Here is a 17,958-nt window from a genome sequence, read left to right as displayed (position 1 = left end):
TCTTTTTCGAATATGAATTTAAATGTACCCATTATGCATACTGGGGAATGAAGAATTAAAATCAATCAATCAATCAATCAATCAATCAGTCAGTCAATCAATCAATCAGTCAGTCAATCAATCAATCGGATTGTTAGAATATTTCAAGTATTCAAAGTATCAAATAATCCACTGTTTTAAGTTAAAATAAAATAAAAATAAGTAGTGCTCTTGAAGATGTTTTTTTTCCAAATAGGCTTAAAAGTGCTCACGATCTGGTTGCTTGTTTCTCTCCCAGAATGTGGCAACAGCGACAGTCTGACAGTAGGCATGTAACAGTATTATAGCATGTGTGTGTGCGTGAAGCCAGGAGTTATATCCGTGACACGGATATAACTGGATTCCGTGTGTCAACTTTATACAACTATATACTACACTACACCACACTGCTCAGGTAACAACCACTATACTTTATACATTTATTACTGTATAGTTGATTTGTTTTATGGAATGTGCTTTTACATTTTGGATGTCGACTATAAACACAAACAGCTGTATACACATCTGTAAGGATCTGTACACATTAAATCAGTGCTTTCAACAATCACAATCATATTTATTGTCACATCACAGTTTTAAGTAAAAAGTGGGTTTGTGTGCATATAGTTCGTCTCAATTATTATTATTATTATTTCAATAACCGTGGGAATGTACAAAGGGAACCGGGGCGAGTCCCAAAAGAAAAAAGACATGACTACATCATGCATCAAAAGCAATCAACAAACTATAAAAAACTGGTCAAACATTGGCCAAATTGTCAAATAACATTATGAAAGAGGCAAATATTTTGTAAATATAGCCGATCTACAAGCTCACAACGTCGCAGCGCAAGTCTTGTTGTAGATCGGCTATTTTCACAATAAGCAATATAGTAAGGGCATTTTATCATGTATTTGACCAATCTGGGAACTAAATCGTTACCAAGAAATTTCTTCACCAATGTGTTTCTAAAGGTGTCTAATAACATGTACTAAAAGTTTTAAATTCAACTCCTGTGGGAAATTGAGTTATTAGCATAATATGTGACCATACTCATAACATCCTATATAAAGAAAAAAGGTCCAATTTTTATCATTCTTTCAGTAGCATGTGACATATGAAACTAGGGGGTTTTCATGATTCTGAATCCATTCCAAGCATTAGTTTTGCACAAAAAACACTCCTTGGGAGGAAAACGGCCATTTGGTCAAGTGGATATGGCCTAATTTAGCCCAAGGAGTGTTTTTTGTGTCATGAAATCATGAAAAACCCCTAGTTTCATATGTCACATGCTACTGAAAGAATGATGAAATTGGGACTTTTTTGCCTTTATAGGATGTTATGGGTATGGTCACATATTATTATGCTAATAACTCAATTTCCCACAGGAGTTGAATTTAAAACTTTTAGTACATGTTATTAGACACCTTTAGAAACACATTGGTGAAGAAATTTCTTGGTAACGATTTAGTTCCCAGATTTTCATAGATTTCTCTTACTAATACAGGCCTACAGAACGCACATTGAATTATTGCATGTTTTTAATGGTGTAATGTAACTCCTAGATGGCCCAGTGGGTGGCGCTGCAGCGCCTAGATGCTGCTCAGCAGGAGCAGGTGAAGCAGATGTATGAGACGATGCACTTCCCCATGGAGGTGAGACACTACCTGTCTCACTGGATGGAGAGGATAGACTGGTAGGTACCTGTCTCACTCTCACTGCATAGGCACTACCTGTCTCACTGGATGGAGAGGACAGACTGGTAGGTACCTGTCTCACTGCATAGACACTACCTGTCTCACTGGATGGAGAAGACAGACTGGTAGGTACCTGTCTCACTGCATAGACACTACCTGTCTCACTGGATGGAGAAGACAGACTAGTAAATTGTACCTGTCTCACTGCATAGATAGAGAGAAAATGTACAAGATAGGCATTTATCAGACTCTTAATCCAGAGGGATTTACACATCAAGCAAGAACAAAAAACATGACAATCATACTATCATCATACTATAATTCTAACAATGTCTGTGTGTGTGTGTGTGTGTGTGTGTGTGTGTGTGTGTGTGTGTGTGTGAGTGTGTGTGTGTGTGTGTGTCAGAAACAAAGCATTATCTCCTCATTGCCTGCACCAATCGCTCCCACTTTTCACACAGGCATTGACCATATGAATATGGAGGGCGTAACGGAGCCCTTTTTTCAATTTGACACATTAATGATTAATAATGAATTTATTAGTGAATAAAAAATGCGACCAGGGTGCAGTACCCCCCGCGGCAAATATCTCACAACGGGTAAGGGCTAGTACATATAAAGTAGTAATCATGAATCATTACGTATAAGCTAAGAACGTAACAGTGGAATATCTATAAAATAAAAAGAGAGCACATTGACTGGCATGCATTTCATGTTTATACAGTACCGTATTGTCCTGAATATATAAGACCACTCCGATTATAAGATTCTTATTCAAGAGTCAGTTGTGTAAACACAGAACATTGAATGTCAAATAGTCTCTAGTCCCTGATTATGATACACCACCCCGTCTTATATTCAGCACAATAGGGTGCATTATCAATTATCTTATGTGTTTGTTTGATTGATTGATTGATTGATATTCTACAGGGGTGTGGCAGCGGAGAGTGAGAGCAAAGCCAGAAGTTGTTTCCATGAACTCCTGCAGCAGTTGGACGCGCTTCGAGAAGCCTTCGTCCTGGAGAACAACATCCTGCAGAGACCCAACTTTACCAGGATCAGAAATGACTTACAGGTAATAACATGTTATACCTGTTATTACAATAGATATATGTGTTATACCTGTTTTTACAATAGATATATATATGTGTAATAACATGTTATACCTGTTATTACAATAGATATAGATGTGTAATAACATGTTATACCTGTTATTACAATAGATATAGATGTGTAATAACATGTTATACCTGTTATTGCAATAGATATAGATGTGTAATAACTGTTATTACAATAGATATATGTGTTATACCTGTTTTTACAATAGATATATATGTGTAATAACATGTTATACCTGTTATTACAATAGATATAGATGTGTAATAACATGTTGTACCTGTTATTACAATAGATATAGATGTGTAATAACATGTTATACCTGTTATTACAATAGATATAGATGTGTAAAAACAATAGATATATGTGTAATAACTGTTATTACAATAGATATAGATGTGTAATAACTGTTATTACAGACAGAGTAATCTAGTAAGAGAGTGGCGACACTAGCGTTGACTCCCATTGTAACAATGGAATGTGGGAGTGCTCATTCTATCTCAATGGGATAGGTCGAGCCAGGAGCAATGTGTGGAACTATAGCCCATAGGCACCCCACTTTGTCTCAATGGGATAGTTCCAATGTGTGGAACTATAGCCCATAGGCACCCAGCTTTGTCTCAATGGGATATAGTTCCAATGTGTGGAACTATAGCCCATAGGCACCCCGCTATGTCTCAATGGGATAGTTCCAATGTGTGGAACTATAGCCCATAGGCACCCAGCTTTGTCTCAATGGGATATAGTTCCAATGTGTGGAACTATAGCCCATAGGCACCCGGCTATGTCTCAATGGGATAGTTCCAATGTGTGGAACTATAGCCCATAGGCACCCTGCTTTGTCTCAATGGGATATAGTTACCAAAATGATCCAACTTCTTTCCTTTATTCGACAGACATGTTTCCAGGAGTATCCGGTCTACATGGCCTCCATCATCTGTAGCTGTCTGACCAAGGAACGAGACATCCTGTCTGCTGCCAAACAGGTCTGTCTGTCTGTCTGTCTGTCTGTCTGTCTGTCTGTCTGTCTGTCTGTCTGTCTGTCTGTCTGTCTGTCTGTCTGTCTGTCTGTCTGTCAGTCATGGAAATTCAAACATAATGTTTATGATATTTTCAAACAGCCTGCTACAGAGTTTAAAATACTGAAACTCAACTTAAAAGACATATACAGTATTGTAGTACAGTAAATCTCTGCTCCCCGTCTCCCCAGGAGAACGGTGTAAACAGCGCCAACCCCAGGCTGGAAGCAGGACAGCAGATGGACCACATGATCGCACAACTGAGACAGCTGCTTCAGGTCACGCACGCACACACACGCGCACACACACACACACACACACACACACACACACACACACACACACACACACACACACACACACACACACACACACACACACATTTGTGTGTCATAATGGGTTAAGAGAGGAGCAATTATATGAAGATATTAGGTTGAAAATGAGTGAAGTGGGTGGTGCTGAACAGTCAGTTAAACTAGTTGTTAAAATCCTTTGGTTAAATCCAGGAAAAAAGCTGGTGAAGGTCTTTGGAAACCATGGTTTACAACAGGTCTCCAAAGATCCTCTATTCTAAAAAATAAACTATATAAAAAATTCCTTATAAATCCCACTCCACTTAATTCTGCAATTCATAAAAAATATAAAAATAAATGTAATCATCTACTGAGGATATCCAAGAAAAAGTATTTTTCTAACAAATTCAGAGAATCATCAGACATCAAGTCCACTAGAACTATTAACGAACTTCTCAACAAAAAAAAGTCTACTGTACCCCTCCCATCTCAGTTCAAGGATGGTGAAAATATGCTAAATGATCCTGTTGTAATAGCTAATGAATTCAATATGTTTTTTGCAAAGGTAGGTTCTTCTCTGTCCAAGGATATGGGAAAACCTAATTGTAATCATTTAGATTACATTAAGGGTAACTTCCCTACTCTCTTGAAATTTGAAGACACGAACGAAACAGAAGTTTTGGAATTAATTGCCAACTTGAAGATATCAGCAGCTGGCCATGATGATATAAGCGCATCATTGATTAAACCAGTATCTTCTTTTATTAGTAAACCAATTACCCACATTCTCAACCTATCACTGCAAATTATAAATCATCCAAATGATTTAAAAATAGCCAAAGTTATTCCTTTACATAAATCTGGAGACCCAAGACTTTTTAATAATTATCGACCAATATCAGTGTTACCATGTTTTTCGAAAATGTTGGAGAAACTGGTCTACAATAGAATGTTTAACCATTTAAACGAACACAATATCTTATATGAGGATCAGTATGGTTTTAGGAAACGTCATTCCACCGATATGGCTCTTTTACAGCTGGTTGACAAAATCTACTCAGCCATTAATAACAATGAATTTGCTCTCGGCATATTCCTAGATCTTTCTAAGGCTTTTGATACTGTTGATTATACTATATTACTTGATAAACTACATCAATATGGATTTCATGATATAACACTACAATGGCTGAATAGTTATGTTTCCAACCGTGAACAATATGTATATGCCAATGGTTGTTCTTCATCCAAAGTCAAGTTGTCTTGTGGGGTCCCTCAGGGGTCTATTCTTGGACCTTTATTATTTATTGTTTACATCAATGACCTGGCTGCTGTATCCTCATCTTTTACCCCAATTCTGTTTGCTGATGATACTAATTTGATTTTAACTCACAAAAATGTTGAATCTCTCATAAAGGAGGCCAATTCTGGCATAGCTATGCTATCTGAATGGTTTCTTGCAAATAAGTTATCACTAAATGTAAATACATCTAATTTTATAGTTTTTGTGAGCAAAAACAAAAAATACTGTCATCATAGAGCTAAAATCTCTATTGGTGGGATTGAAATTAGCCAAGTTTCATCCACCAAGTTCCTAGGAATCCTGGTGGATGAAAAATTGTCTTGGAAAGAACACATACATACAGTAACCAACAAAGTTGGTTACTGTACACTTCTATTGATGTTACCTTTTTGTACTGTTTTTATTGTGCAAATAAACTAAACTAAACTAAACTAATGAGTGAAGTGGGTTAGTTAGTTAGTTAGTTAGTTAGTTAGTTAGTTAGTTAGTTAGTTAGTTAGTTAGTTAAACTCGGCAGAGGCAAGGAAGCAACCAGGTCAACGGAGACATGCAGGTATAGATATAAAATATATAAAATATATAAAAATAGTGAAGATGTGCTCCTGGGACCAGTGGGGATAAAACATCTATAGAGAAAAGGCAGAGATCCGAGCACACAAAATAGTTAAACAGGAGGACAACTTTATTAAAGCAACACGTTTCGACCTACTGTATACGGGTCTCTATACGGGGCTGAATGAAGACCGCTGTACAGTAGGTCTACTGTATACGGGTCTCTATACGGGGCTGAATGAAGACCGCTGTACAGTAGGTCTACTGTATACAGGTCTCTATACGGGGCTGAATGAAGACCGCTGTACAGTAGGTCTACTGTATACGGGTCTCTATACGGGGCTGAATGAAGACCGCTGTACAGTAGGTCTACTGTATACCGGTCTCTATACGGGGCTGAATGAAGACCGCTGTACAGTAGGTCTACTGTATACGGGTCTCTATACGGGGCTGAATGAAGACCGCTGTACAGTAGGTCTACTGTATACAGGTCTCTATACGGGGCTGAATGAAGACCGCTGTACAGTAGGTCTACTGTATACGGGTCTCTATACGGGGCTGAATGAAGACCGCTGTACAGTAGGTCTACTGTATATGGGTCTCTATACGGGGCTGAATGAAGACCGCTGTACAGTAGGTCTACTGTATACAGGTCTCTATACGGGGCTGAATGAAGACCGCTGTACAGTAGGTCTACTGTATACGGGTCTCTATACGGGGCTGAATGAAGACCGCTGTACAGTAGGTCTACTGTATACGGGTCTCTATACGGGGCTGAATGAAGACCGCTGTACAGTAGGTCTACTGTATACGGGTCTCTATACGGGGCTGAATGAAGACTGCTGTACAGTAGGTCTACTGTATACGGGTCTCTATACGGGGCTGAATGAAGACTGCTGTACAGTAGGTCTACTGTATACCGGTCTCTATACGGGGCTGAATGAAGACCGCTGTACAGTAGGTCTACTGTATACCGGTCTCTATACGGGGCTGAATGAAGACCGCTGTACAGTAGGTCGAAACATGTTGGTAAGGTTTTCCTCCTTTTTAACTATTCTGTGTGCCTTTTTTCTATAGAGTTATAGTTAAACTATAGTTGTAAGAGTTATAGCCTAATATCTGACTATAATATTGTTGTTTTCTTCTTACAGGAAGTGGAGTCTGTTTTGGACAAACAGGAGGAAGTGGATTCCAGGTTAAAAAGCTTCAATGATCAAGGTGAACAAAGAAAACACATGTTTTGTGTTTTAAAGAGGAGTGTGTGTGCATGTCTTGTACCTGGATTTTAGCTACTGTCGCCTCACAGCTAGAAGGTCCTGGGCTCGATTCCCGCATGGGGACACTGTGGGCGCTGGGGGGCGTGCTCCCTCCTCCGCATCATCAGTGCCCATACCCGAGACGGGGTTGGCGCGATAGAGCCTTTCTGTGTGGAGTCTGTGTCCCCTAGGGTAGGTACCCTCACATGTTCTCCCCGTGTCCCCTAGGGTAGGTACCCTCACATGTTCTCCCTGTGTCCCCTAGGGTAGGTACCCTCACATGTTCTCCCCGTGTCCCCTAGGGTAGGTACCCTCACATGTTCTCCCTGTGTCCCCTAGGTAGGTACCCTCACATGTTCTCCCCGTGTCCCCTATAGGGTAGGTACCCTCACATGTTCTCCCCGTGTCCCCTAGGGTAGGTACCCTCACATGTTCTCCCCGTGTCCCCTATAGGGTAGGTACCCTCACATGTTCTCTCCGTGTCCCCCTAGGGTAGGTACCCTCACATGTTCTCCCCGTGTCCCCTAGGGTATAGGTACCCTCACATGTTCTCCCCGTGTACCTTAGGGTAAGTACCCTCAGAAAAAACATGCAGTATTCCTGGTCTCTAAACTGCCTCCCCCTGGCCAGCCGGTGCACCTGATGGAGGGGAAAGGAACTGGTCGGAATAACGTGTTCCTTCCACGCGCTACGTCCAACCAGGGAAACTCCCCCCCTAGTGAGGCGCCCGAGAGGCATCCTAACCAGATGCCCGAGAGGCATCCTAACCAGATGCCCGAGAGGCATCCTATACCAGATGCCCGAGAGGCATCCTAACCAGATGCCCGAGAGGCATCCTAACCAGATGCCCGAGAGGCATCCTAACCAGATGCCCAAACCACCTCAGCTGACTCCTTTCCAGGCGAAGGAGCAGCGGTTCTACTCCGAGTCTCAAGCAATGATCGTAGTCAACGAGGAACAAGGAATGGTTTTACATAACAATACCATTATTAAACATTTGTGTGTGTGTGTGTGTGTGTGTGTGTGTGTGTGTGTGTGTGTGTGTGTGTGTGTGTGTGTGTGTGTGTGTGTGTGTGCGTGTGTGTGTGTGTGTGTGCGTGCATGTGTGTGTGCGTGCGTCCGTGTGCGTGCGTGTGTGTGTGTGTGTGTGTGTGTGTGTGTGTGTGTGTGTGTGTGTGTGTGTGTGTGTGTGTGTGTGTGTGTGTGTGCGCGTGCGTCCGTGTGCGTGTGTCCACAGTGGAACAGCTGAAAGGCTCAGACCTTCCTCAGACATTACTAAATGAACAACGCTCCATCCAGGATGACCTTGACTCCCTGAATGTCACCAAACCGGTATGTCTGTATTATGTTTGTTCATTTTAAAGGTGTCATGATGCTTAGCCTCGGCCGGGTATAGCCATAGAGTATTAAAAGGATAGAGACTGATCTGGCGCACCAAATTTTGGTGCCCAAATGCGGAAGTGTAACCGAGCGCTCAATGTTAAAGCCCAGCTGCTGCACGGGGGTTTCCTCGTCATGAATCCACGGGTCCGCCTGCAGTCCTTCCTCTTACCACTAGGGCCCCGTGCTTCAATGTTGGAAATCCTCACTGGCCCCTTAATGGGTATAGCCAGGCTTTCATTTTCGTCGGCGGAAAAAGTGAAAGCCTGGGGGAACGCATCGGCCACTCTGGGCTCTGGGAGTCGACCAGGCCCGGAGTGGAACTCCAAATCAGGCCGGGAGTTATACGCCCTGGCAGGCCACACCGCGCGCGCCGACATTTTGGCGGCCCTTGGGGGACATTTTGGGGGACATTTTGGGGGCCTTTACAGCAATTTCACATGAGAAATGTACCATCTGATGTTATTTATATGATTAACTTCTTCCCTCCAACTAACATAAGACACACAATGTAGTTGTGCTGCAGCAACACTGCCTGAATTGAATTGAAATTGACTGTGGCTGGCCTGGCCTGAGCTTAGGAGAGATTTTTTTTTGCTGGCCTGACCTGATGGAAATTTTGTCTAGTGTGGGGTGATTGCAATGTGTGTGTCTGTCCTGCAGGTGGCAGCGCAGCAGATTGTGAACCTCCTCCAGCTGGCTGAGCAGGCGGTCGAAACGCTGAAGAGCGAGGAGCTTCCTGTGTGGCGTCGCAGGCAGCAGAGAGCCTGCATCGGAGGTCCAGATAACACCTCACTGGAGCAGCTGGAGACATGGTACCCTACCCTACCGTCTGTACACTAAAATAACACCCTACCATACCATCTGTACCCTAACATAACACCCTACCATACCATCTGTACCCTAAAATAACACTTTACCCTCTGTACCCTAAAATAACACCCTACCTTACCCTCTGTACCCTAAAATAACACCCTACCCTACCCTCTGTACCCTAAAATAACCCCCTACCATACCATCTGTACCCTAACATAACACCCTACCATACCATCTGTACCCTAAAATAACACTTTACCCTCTGTACCCTAAAATAACACACTACCTTACCCTCTGTACCCTAAAATAACACCATACCCTACCCTCTGTACCCTAAAATAACACCTCCCTGGACCAGCTGGAGACATGGTACCCTACCTTACCCTCTGTACCCTAAAATAACAGCATACCTACCCTCTGTACCCTAAAATAACACCCTAACCTACCCTCTGTACCCTAAAATAACACCCTACCCTACCCTCTGTACCCTAAAATAACACCCTACCCTACCCTCTGTACCCTAAAATAACACCCTACCTGTATTTTAGGGTACAGAGGGTAAGGTGATATTTTAGGGTACAGAGGGTAGGCCCTCTGTACCCTAAAATAACACCTGACCTACCCTCTGTACCCTAAAATAACACCCTAACTTACCCTCTGTACCCTAAAATAACACCCTACCCTCTGTACCCTAAAACAACACCCTACCTACCCTCTGTACCCTAAAACAACACCCTACCTACCCTCTGTACCCTAAAATAACACCCTAACTTACCCTCTGTACCCTAAAATAACACCCTACCCTACCTACCCTCTGTACCCTAAAATAACACCCTACCCTACATACCCTCTGTACCCTAAAATAACACATTACCCTACCCTCTGTACCCTAAAATAACACCCTACCTACCCACTGTACCCTAAAATAACACCCTACCCTCTGTACCCTAAAATAACACCCTACCCTACCCTCTGTACCCTAAAATAACACCCTACCTGTATTTTAGGGTACAGAGGGTAAGGTGATATTTTAGGGTACAGAGGGCCTACCCTCTGTACCCTAAAATAACACCCTAACTTACCCTCTGTACCCTAAAATAACACCCTACCCTCTGTACCCTAAAACAACACCCTACCTACCCTCTGTACCCTAAAACAACACCCTACCTACCCTCTGTACCCTAAAATAACACCCTAACTTACCCTCTGTACCCTAAAATAACACCCTACCCTACCTACCCTCTGTACCCTAAAATAACACCCTACCCTACATACCCTCTGTACCCTAAAATAACACATTACCCTAGCCTCTGTACCCTAAAATAACACCCTACCTACCCACTGTACCCTAAAATAACACCCTACCCTCTGTACCCTAAAATAACACCCTACCCTACATACCCTCTGTACCCTAAAATAACACATTACCCTACCCTCTGTACCCTAAAATAACACCCTACCTACCCACTGTACCCTAAAATAACACCCTACCCTCTGTACCCTAAAATAACACCCTACCTACCCTCTGTACCCTAAAATAACACCCTACCCTACCCTAAAATAACACCTCACTAGTAGACATTGAGGGGGCAGAAAACCGAGCGCTGTTCAGGCAGCCTGAACTGAGACAAGCTGGAGTCGGAAATAAGTTGTTTTCAACGAGGGCGGCGCAAATAAGAGCTATTTTAGGCAATGTGTGCAACATGACAACTGTTTTAAAGTGTTGTACAGTAACAACTAAAGTCTCTGTAATGTTTATGTTGTAATATTACTACAAAACAATCTAAAATAAAGGGATTTAAGATCATTAAAGCTGGGCTGTTGGCCGTTGCCCTGAGTCCAATGCATTTCTGCCAACTTCCCGGTCCAGGACTTGGCCCTATTCGCAATGCTCTTTGCCAATAGAATAGTCTATGTAGGAGAGCCTCCATTGGACTGATTTGAACGGAGTGCGTGTGTGTGTGTGTGTGTGTGTGTGTGTGTGTGTGTGTGTGTGTGTGTGTGTGTGTGTGTGTGTGTGTGTGTGTGTGTGTGTGTGTGTGTGTGTGTGTGTGTGCGTGCGTGCACATTCTGCAGGTTCACGGCGGTAGCAGAGTTGCTCCTTCGGTTGCGTGGGCGTGTCCTGATCATCCCCGGAGAGGAATTGACCCGACAGCTGCTGCAGAAGATGCACTTCCTTCTGGAGAAGCTTCTGAAAAAGTACCTGATGCTAATTACATATACACAACCACACACACACACAACCACACACTCACACAACCACACACACACACAACCACACACACACACACACACAACCACACACACACACAACCACACACACACACACACACACAACCACACACACACACAACCACACACTCACACAACCACACACTCACACAACCACACACACACACAACCACACACACACACACACACACACAACCACACACACACACACACACACACACACACACACACACACAACCACACACACACACACACACAACCACACACACACACACACACAACCACACACACACACACACACACAACCACACACACACACACAACCACACACGCACACACACACACAAACACACACACACACACACACACACACACACACACGCACTCCGTTCAAATCAGTCCAATGGAGGCTCTCCTACATAGACTATTCTATTGGCAAAGAGCATTGCGAATAGGGCCAAGTCCTGGACCGGGAAGTTGGCAGAAATGCATTGGACTCAGGGCAAGGGCCAACAGCCCAGCTTTAATGATCTTAAATCCCTTTATTTTAGATTGTTTTGTAGTAATATTACAACATAAACATTACAGAGACTTTAGTTGTTACTGTACAACACTTTAAAACAGTTGTCGTGTATTTAGACTATATAAATGTGTGTATTTAGACTATATAAACGTGTATTTCCAGAGCTCTGGTGGTGGAGAGACAGCCCTGCATGTCATCTCTGACTCATCGACCTCTCGTTGTGAAAACTAAGACGCAGTTCTCTGTCAAACTCAGGTGAGTTTTACACACCTGGAACCATCTATGATTGATTACTATAATAACAGATGTTTTACACACCTGGAACCATCTATGATTGATTACTATAATAACAGATGTTTTACACAACTGGAACCATCTATGATTGATTACTATAATAACAGATGTTTCAGACATCTGGAACCATCTATGATTGATTACTATAATAACAGATGTTTCAGACACCTGGAACCATCTATGATTGATTGCTATAATAACAGATGTTTTACACATCTGGAACCATCTATGATTGATTACTATAATAACAGATGTTTTACACACCTGGAACCATCTATGATTGATTACTATAATAACAGATGTTTTACACACCTGGAACCATCTATGATTGATTACTATAATAACAGATGTTTAAGACACCTGGAACCATCTATGATTGATTACTATAATAACAGATGTTTCAGACATCTGGAACCATCTATGATTGATTACTATAATAACAGATGTTTTACACACCTGGAACCATCTATGATTGATTACTATAATAACAGATGTTTCAGACACCTGGAACCATCTATGATTGATTACTATAATAACAGATGTTTTACACACCTGGAACCATCTATGATTGATTACTATAATAACAGATGTTTAAGACATCTGGAACCATCTATGATTGATTACTATAATAACAGATGTTTGCAGAGGTGCACACTACACTGTACACATCTGGAACTATGACTCTATGGGCTGTATTTTGCGTGTCTTATAAAGTACCAGGTCTTATTCCCTAACTTGAGTAAACTAAAGACCTGGAGGCGTGATCAATGCCATTTGGCTATTCTGAGTGGCCAAAGAGCATTGATTACGCCTCCAGGTCTTTAGTTTACTCAAGTTAGGGAATAAGACCTGGTACTTAAGACACGCAAAATACAGCCCTATATACGCTATATATGTGTATACATGTGGAAACATCATACATAATTACTCTGTATAAATTATATATAGGGTACTGCTATTCAAAATTGGAAAATAATTTGGGGACCCCCCCAAAATAATTTCGCGACCCATGGGTTGACAACCCCTGCAGTATACATGTATATAAAGTACTGCATAGTACATACATATACTCATCTGTATATATGTGACCAGATTTGACTGAGAGCCTGCCATCGCGTAAAATCCAGCTTTTCACCAGAGGAGTTCTTTTTATTTTTTAATCCAAAATGAGTTAATAGCACAGGCAGACTTCACATACTAGATAGAGCATGTCTGAAATAAGTGTCAGAGCTGAAATCGACATGTAAATATGAAATAAAAGCTTAAACATGTAGCTAGGTGTAATGTTAGAGACCACAGAAGACCTGTAAATATGAAATAAATGTTTAAACATGTAGCTATGTGTAATGTTAGAGTCCACTGAAGACATGTAAATATGAACTAAATGCTTAAACATGTAGCTAGGTGTAATGTTAGAGACCACAGAAGACATGTAAATATGAAATAAATGCTTAAACATGTAGCTAGGTGTAATGTTAGAGTCCACTGAAGACATGTAAATATGAAATAAATGCATAAACATGTAGCTAGGTGTAATGTTAGAGTCCACTGAAGACATGTAAATATGAAATAAATGCTTAAACATGTAGCTAGGTGTAATGTTAGAGACCACAGAAGACATGTAAATATGAAATAAATGCTTAAACATGTAGCTATGTAATGTTAGAGTCCACAGAAGTGAACCTTTCAAGCCTGTTTTCTCAACTCTCTGTTTCTCTGCAAGACATTACTCTCTAAGCCATATCTCCAAAACTGGTGGGTCAAACTGAACAACCTATATGTCGATTTGAAGCTATGATTCCCTGCTTTCATATGACACGAAAGAAAATATATAAATATATATATATACTCATCTCACTGTTCAGGTTTCTGGCCAACCTCCCTGACCTCCAGGGTCATCTCAGAGTGGAGGCAGTTCTTCAGGAGTAAGTGAACAACATTGTCTATACGTTATTATATTCTACATTAAATTCATGACAATATTGTTTTCTAACGCGTTATTTGTGGGGGGGGGGTTATCCACAGCAGCAGTGTTAAAGGGTACGTATGTTTATCGTTAATACAATCAGACCCATCTAAACTGAGTGGTACTGCACTGCACTGCACTGCACTGCACTGCACTGTACTGTACTGTGCTGCGCTGCGCTGCACTGCGCTGCACTGCACTGCACTGTACTGTACTGTACTGCGCTGTGCTGCACTGCACATGTTAATTATCTGTTACAAGTGTAATTAAGTTCCAAATATCCTCAGGTTTCGCAAATTTACCTTCGAAAATGGAGTCCAAACCAAATGGTTGGATCTGGAGAGGCCTGGCGGAGGCCTGGTGGCAGAGTTCGGACAGACTTCGGATTCACTGCTGGTGAGAACGACGACATATACAACAACGTTTCAACTCAACTTCACTCTAATCGCTCTGGATTAAGTCCAGAGCTAAGTCCTGCTAAAGGCCTAAATTGTAAATTGTAATTGTAAATTGTAAACAAAATGTTGCTAAACCAGTAGAATGGAAGACATTAAGCACACACGCACACAATTTATAATTTACAATTTAGGCATGTATCAGACGCTCTTAAGCGATTTACATGAAGCAAGAACAAAAAGCATGGCAATACGTCACATACATAAAAAGTATTTATCATGAAACATGCGTAAGCTAAGAACGTAACAGTGGAATATATATATAATGAAACTATACATATAAACTATACTATGCTATACATATGTACTATGGAGTGCTATGACTACATACAATGCAATTATAGTGCTGTCTACGTAACATAACACACACGCACACGCAAAACGCATTCCAATGATCTTTGATCTTTGTGTTTTTCTTCTAGTCGCTCAAGGAGAAAACCAGGAGGTCTACTGAGGTATGATGTTTTAACCTTACAACCAATCACTGGATGTCATTAAGCCCTCCCACCACAGAGCCTATAGCCAATCACTGAATACCTATACGTCATTAAGCCCCTCCCACCACAGAGACTATAGCCAATCACTGAATACCTATACGTCATTAAGCCCACCCACCACAGAGCCTACAGCCAATCACTGAATACCTATACGTCATTAAGCCCTCCCACCACAGAGCCTACAGCCAATCACTGAATACCTATACGTCATTAAGCCCTCCCACCACAGAGCCTATAGCCAATCACTGAATACCAATACGTCATTAAGCCCTCCCACCACAGAGCCTATAGCCAATCACTGAATACCAATACGTCATATTAAGCCCTCCCACCACAGAGCCTATAGCCAATCACTTAACGCTGGTGTGACGTCATTAAGTGGACCTACCGCACAAGCAGACTTGAGATCAAATTGATCATTTGTTTTAAACACAGTTTCCATGTTTAGTTTTATTTAGAGGGAGAGTTGGCTGCAGCAGGTTCCTATATGACAGAGGTTCCCATATCTGACTGAGAAATGTAGTTTTATGTAGTTTTATTTAGAGGGGGAGTTGGCTGAGCCAGCAGGTTCCAACCTGACAGAGACATGTAGTTTTATGTAGTTTTATTTAGAGGGGGAGTTGGCTGAGCCAGCAGGTTCCAACCTGACAGAGACATGTAGTTTCATGTAGTTTTATTTAGAGGGGGAGTTGGCTGAGCCAGCAGGTTCCAACCTGACAGAGACATGTCGTTTTATTTAGAGGGGGAGTTGGCTGGGCCAGCAGGTTCCAACCTGACAGAGACATGTAGTTTTATGTAGTTTTATTTAGAGGGGGAGTTGGCTGAGCCAGCAGGTTCCAACCTGACAGAGACATGTAGTTTTATGTAGTTTTATTTAGAGGGGGAGTTGGCTGAGCCAGCAGGTTCCAACCTGACAGAGACATGTAGTTTTATGTAGTTTTATTTAGAGGGGGAGTTGGCTGAGCCAGCAGGTTCCAACCTGACAGAGACATGTAGTTTTATGTAGTTTTATTTAGAGGGGGAGTTGGCTGAGCCAGCAGGTTCCAACCTGACAGAGACATGTAGTTTTATTTAGAGGGGGAGTTGGCTGAGCCAGAAGGTTCCAACCTGACAGAGACATGTAGTTTTATGTAGTTTTATTTAGAGGGGGAGTTGGCTGAGCCAGCAGGTTCCAACCTGACAGAGACATGTAGTTTTATTTAGAGGGGGAGTTGGCTGAGCCAGAAGGTTCCAACCTGACAGAGACATGTAGTTTTATTTAGAGGGGGAGTTGGCTGAGCCAGCAGGTTCCAACCTGACAGAGACATGTAGTTTTATGTAGTTTTATTTAGAGGGGGAGTTGGCTGAGCCAGCAGGTTCCAACCTGACAGAGACATGTAGTTTCATGTAGTTTTATTTAGAGGGGGAGTTGGCTGAGCCAGCAGGTTCCAACCTGACAGAGACATGTCGTTTTATTTAGAGGGGGAGTTGGCTGGGCCAGCAGGTTCCAACCTGACAGAGACATGTAGTTTTATGTAGTTTTATTTAGAGGGGGAGTTGGCTGAGCCAGCAGGTTCCAACCTGACAGAGACATGTAGTTTTATGTAGTTTTATTTAGAGGGGGAGTTGGCTGAGCCAGCAGGTTCCAACCTGACAGAGACATGTAGTTTTATGTAGTTTTATTTAGAGGGGGAGTTGGCTGAGCCAGCAGGTTCCAACCTGACAGAGACATGTAGTTTTATGTAGTTTTATTTAGAGGGGGAGTTGGCTGAGCCAGCAGGTTCCAACCTGACAGAGACATGTAGTTTCATGTAGTTTTATTTAGAGGGGGAGTTGGCTGAGCCAGCAGGTTCCAACCTGACAGAGACATGTCGTTTTATTTAGAGGGGGAGTTGGCTGGGCCAGCAGGTTCCAACCTGACAGAGACATGTAGTTTTATGTAGTTTTATTTAGAGGGGGAGTTGGCTGAGCCAGCAGGTTCCAACCTGACAGAGACATGTAGTTTTATGTAGTTTTATTTAGAGGGGGAGTTGGCTGAGCCAGCAGGTTCCAACCTGACAGAGACATGTAGTTTTATGTAGTTTTATTTAGAGGGGGAGTTGGCTGAGCCAGCAGGTTCCAACCTGACAGAGACATGTAGTTTTATGTAGTTTTATTTAGAGGGGGAGTTGGCTGAGCCAGCAGGTTCCAACCTGACAGAGACATGTAGTTTTATTTAGAGGGGGAGTTGGCTGAGCCAGAAGGTTCCAACCTGACAGAGACATGTAGTTTTATGTAGTTTTATTTAGAGGGGGAGTTGGCTGAGCCAGCAGGTTCCAACCTGACAGAGACATGTAGTTTTATTTAGAGGGGGAGTTGGCTGAGCCAGAAGGTTCCAACCTGACAGAGACATGTAGTTTTATTTAGAGGGGGAGTTGGCTGAGCCAGCAGGTTCCAACCTGACAGAGACATGTAGTTTTATGTAGTTTTATTTAGAGGGGGAGTTGGCTGAGCCAGCAGGTTCCAACCTGACAGAGACATGTAGTTTCATGTAGTTTTATTTAGAGGGGGAGTTGGCTGAGC

General features: G+C 42.2%; 1 protein-coding gene across 1 annotated transcript in view; it reads left to right on the top strand.

Moving 5' to 3' along the window:
- The first annotated feature begins 314 nt into the window (after window positions 1-314).
- Window positions 315-17,958, top strand: part of LOC310862614 (signal transducer and activator of transcription 1-like) — a 32,366-nt gene continuing 14,722 nt past the window's right edge. Inside the window, exons 1-14 of the mRNA XM_083770602.1 lie at window positions 315-433; window positions 1,584-1,714; window positions 2,646-2,790; window positions 3,728-3,817; window positions 4,042-4,128; window positions 7,150-7,216; window positions 8,492-8,586; window positions 9,298-9,449; window positions 11,527-11,649; window positions 12,368-12,460; window positions 14,365-14,424; window positions 14,525-14,539; window positions 14,753-14,861; window positions 15,343-15,375. Of these exons, the coding sequence (XP_083626728.1) occupies window positions 1,584-1,714; window positions 2,646-2,790; window positions 3,728-3,817; window positions 4,042-4,128; window positions 7,150-7,216; window positions 8,492-8,586; window positions 9,298-9,449; window positions 11,527-11,649; window positions 12,368-12,460; window positions 14,365-14,424; window positions 14,525-14,539; window positions 14,753-14,861; window positions 15,343-15,375 (1,200 nt within the window). The 5' untranslated portion in view covers window positions 315-433. The remainder of the gene's footprint in view (window positions 434-1,583; window positions 1,715-2,645; window positions 2,791-3,727; window positions 3,818-4,041; window positions 4,129-7,149; window positions 7,217-8,491; window positions 8,587-9,297; window positions 9,450-11,526; window positions 11,650-12,367; window positions 12,461-14,364; window positions 14,425-14,524; window positions 14,540-14,752; window positions 14,862-15,342; window positions 15,376-17,958) is intronic.

Source organism: Protomyctophum parallelum, assembly GCF_964188405.1.
Source record: "Protomyctophum parallelum genome assembly, chromosome: 8".
Lineage (NCBI taxonomy): Eukaryota > Metazoa > Chordata > Actinopteri > Myctophiformes > Myctophidae > Protomyctophum > Protomyctophum parallelum.
This window is presented reverse-complemented; position numbering and strand designations above follow the sequence as displayed.